The sequence below is a fragment of the Capsicum annuum genome, unplaced genomic scaffold (genome assembly GCF_002878395.1).
Source record: "Capsicum annuum cultivar UCD-10X-F1 unplaced genomic scaffold, UCD10Xv1.1 ctg60232, whole genome shotgun sequence".
In the NCBI taxonomy this organism is placed as follows: domain Eukaryota; kingdom Viridiplantae; phylum Streptophyta; class Magnoliopsida; order Solanales; family Solanaceae; genus Capsicum; species Capsicum annuum.
The window spans coordinates 1-3,216 of NW_025869022.1; the positions used below are offsets into that span (position 1 = coordinate 1).

The following is a 3,216-nucleotide window of genomic DNA, read 5'->3' on the forward strand; positions in this document are numbered from 1 at the left end:
CTTTTGTATAGTGAAAGGGCCTACTTGTTCACCGGCAAAGTTAAAAGCCATAGTTATAATGTGTCGTCTTTATTAGGTGGTTACTAATCCACGTGGGAGCGATTGAGTTTCACGCGTGTAAGTTGCAGAATTGGAGTGTTTTTTTTGTGTTCAGCTTTTATATAGTTAAAGGGTATGCTTGTGCACTGACAAGGTTAAAGGGAATAATTATAATTTCTTGTCAAGTTAAAAGTTCTTGTTTTATGTATTATGCCTTCCATTTTTATTGGATCTGCATCATATTTTTGACTAAAATTAATCACACTAAAGTTTTTTTAAAAAAAATAATAATAATAATTAAAAAAAAATCTTTCAATTTAGATTAGAAAATAACAAGACTTCGTTAAAAATTAATCACACTCATTTTTATCACATTGCTAAAAGAAAAGATAATACGCATCCAGACTTAACATATGTGTAATGAAGTCGCAGCGAGTATAGAAAATTGAATGCCAATGTAATAAAAATGAGTGATGTGTTACTTTTTTTAGTATGTCCAAAAAATAATAAAATGTCATGCTTTTTTATGTGATCAGGAGGTCACGGTTCAAGCCTGGGAAACAGCCTTTGGCAGAAATGCAAGGTAAGGCTGCGTACGATACACCCTTGTGGTGGGGTCCTTCCACGGACACCGCGTATATCGATAGCTTTAGTGCACCGGACTGCTCTTTTTTTTTTTTTTTTTTATGTAGAAACAATTTGCCTTTGAACTTTTTAATTTTACACATAAATATCTATAGCTTATTTTTAAACTACAAAGTTTTAAAACTTCCTTTACTTTTTAAAACTTGGTGTCAATCAGACAATTGATCTTAGGCCCTGATTCAATTAGGTGTATTTATGCATCTAAGTGTCATGGTCGACGTGGGTTTGTGAGAACTTTATGCATGATTTTGTGTTGGTGATGTGCATATTTAGCCTCATATTGGATTGGGTTGGTGAAGCCTAGCATTAGATAAATGAAGTAGTTGTTCTTGCGTAGTTTTGAGTAGCTTTTTATGTGATGTATGGTTTAATTAATGCTTGTGATGAGATATTGTAGGAGACCATTGGAGCTGCTTTGGGATGCTAAATGAGGATACACAATAGCTACATACGAAATTGTGTTGTTTTGTGCATGGTCCGTCCACGACGTGCTGCCTCCACTTTGCGTCCATTTCAGCTACGCGAAATGGCCTTGAAGTAGGGCGCTCTTTCTACGCGGGCAAAATTGGTTCCTAGTCCTACTTTGAGTGGGAAAACTCACCTAGTTCTTATGAGAGTTGGTCGACCCAATTTGGGGGCTATGAAGAAAAGAGAGGAGAACGCGTTTGGATTCACAACACAAAAGTTTCAAGGAGGCTACCCAGAGAGTTCTTGATTTGTATGGTTAAATTCTCTTAGTTTTACTTGTTTTATTACTTATTGTCATGTTGTTGTAGTAGTACGAATTGTATCGTTTCTTGTCATTACATAATGTCCACACATCAACAACAATATGAGGTGTGTATCATAATTATAGTTACGGTTTCGACGAAACTCAATAAAAAAGTTCAATGATAAACAACATTCATTTAGAACCTACAAACTACTCTAAATCCTGCATTCGTCTCTCATCTTTGATCGCAACGAACTATATATGAAGAGTTGCTAGATCAACAATGAGCAGCCTATGATTTACATAGTAATGAACACAATGCTGTCAGTATTTTGCCACTCCAGCACTCTGAGCCTTCCCTAAAATTAACTCGATGCTGCCATGAAAGAGACCTAAACATTTCGCCAATGCAAAGCCGCTATACATGCCACCAACAGCTGCACTTACTATACCGCCGGCATAACCTGCGCCTTCTCCAATAGGGTAAAGCCCTCTTAAGGACGTGCACTCGCAAGGGTCAGCACTTCGCGAGATCTGGACTGGGGAACTAGTTCTTGTCTGCAATGAGGAAGAAACTAAAAGTTGCAACAAAGTTGCCTCTTTATTGTTTAGGTAGTAGACCTCTTGTCTGCAATCAGGTACTACAAAATTGCCTTCGCCCATTGCAGCTGCCCTTCGTTCAAACATCCTCTGAAATCATACGGTCGAGATGAAAATACTTGCAAGTAAAATATTGACAAACAATAAATGTACCTACGTACTAGGGCCTATGGGTAATTCAACAATTACCATGGAAGAAACAACTGATTGAGCTAGGTTCTTGAAGACAAAAACTCTCTAGCTTATACTTGTTTCTTTGTACAATCTAATGGTTTCGATCTATGCAGCCAGTGTGGAAAGCGAGAAATGCAAGATGTTTTGAAGGCAGAACCAGTTCAATCCAGAAGATCAAGAGCTCCTGCATTTCTCTTCTTTATTTTTGGTGTAAAGAACAGTTAGTTGATGATGTTGAATCATTACTAGACTTCTTCGCCTCTTTGTAAGTTTTGTTCAAGGCTGTATCTGTAGATATGATATACCAGGCCTGTTTAGGGTACTGATGAATATAACTCGTTGCCAATTTCAAAAAATCTATGCAGCCAGTGTGGACGCTTATAAGTAGTACCTGAAATTCAACACCACCGAGAGGTATGTGCAAGTCCAAAGCAGCAAAATCTTTTGACGAGACTGTAACAACAAGTGCAGCATTCGCCCATTTAGATGACTGTCGGGAAAAGGACATGCCACTGACACAGAGCTCCGATGGATTTGTACTGGTTAAAACCACCTGCCAAAATCTTGTCAAGTAAATTATTTCGAAATCGACACTTGAAGCCAATAAAAAAGATACGTCTTCCAGATATCACCAACTTAACATAAGCATAAAAACATTTCTAGCTGTTGCCATCACTCATCTACAATGTCTATCATGAACGAGAAGTTCAAACCATTGGATTGATGTTGCACAACAACATACCCAGTGTTATCCCACAAGTTGGGTTTCGGAAGGGTAGGATATACGAAAACTTACCCCTACCTCGTGGAGGTAGAAAGGTTGTTTCCGCTAGACCCTCGGCCCAAGTGCAGCAAATCAAAGTAGTTACGAAAAAGGAAATACTGCAGTGAACAAAACATGGCAACAAATTGAGAAAGCAGATTGGGTTTATGTTGCACGAGAGGGAATAATAGAATTAGAAAGTTGGAAAAGCATACGCAAATGTCAGATCAATCATAATATTTCATAAGCAATTACGAACAAGAGCAGTTGTTGTACCTGCCCA

The 3,216-nt window shown here is 38.0% G+C and overlaps 1 protein-coding gene and 1 long non-coding RNA gene across 2 annotated transcripts; one reads left to right on the forward strand and one right to left on the reverse strand.

The window, feature by feature from the left end:
- Positions 1-16: 16 nt before the first annotated feature.
- LOC124893478 lies at positions 17-1,602 on the forward strand. Its single transcript, XR_007050725.1, has 2 exons — positions 17-622; positions 1,082-1,602. It is a non-coding gene; the product is annotated as an uncharacterized LOC124893478 (long non-coding RNA).
- On the reverse strand, positions 1,506-2,720 carry LOC124893477 (uncharacterized protein Cbei_0202-like; the record flags this gene model as incomplete). The annotated part of the gene is given in 2 exon segments (XM_047404473.1): positions 1,506-2,086; positions 2,562-2,720. Coding segments are annotated over 2 exon segments (525 nt in total), but the record flags the coding sequence as incomplete, so codon positions are not given.
- Positions 2,721-3,216: the final 496 nt, after the last annotated feature.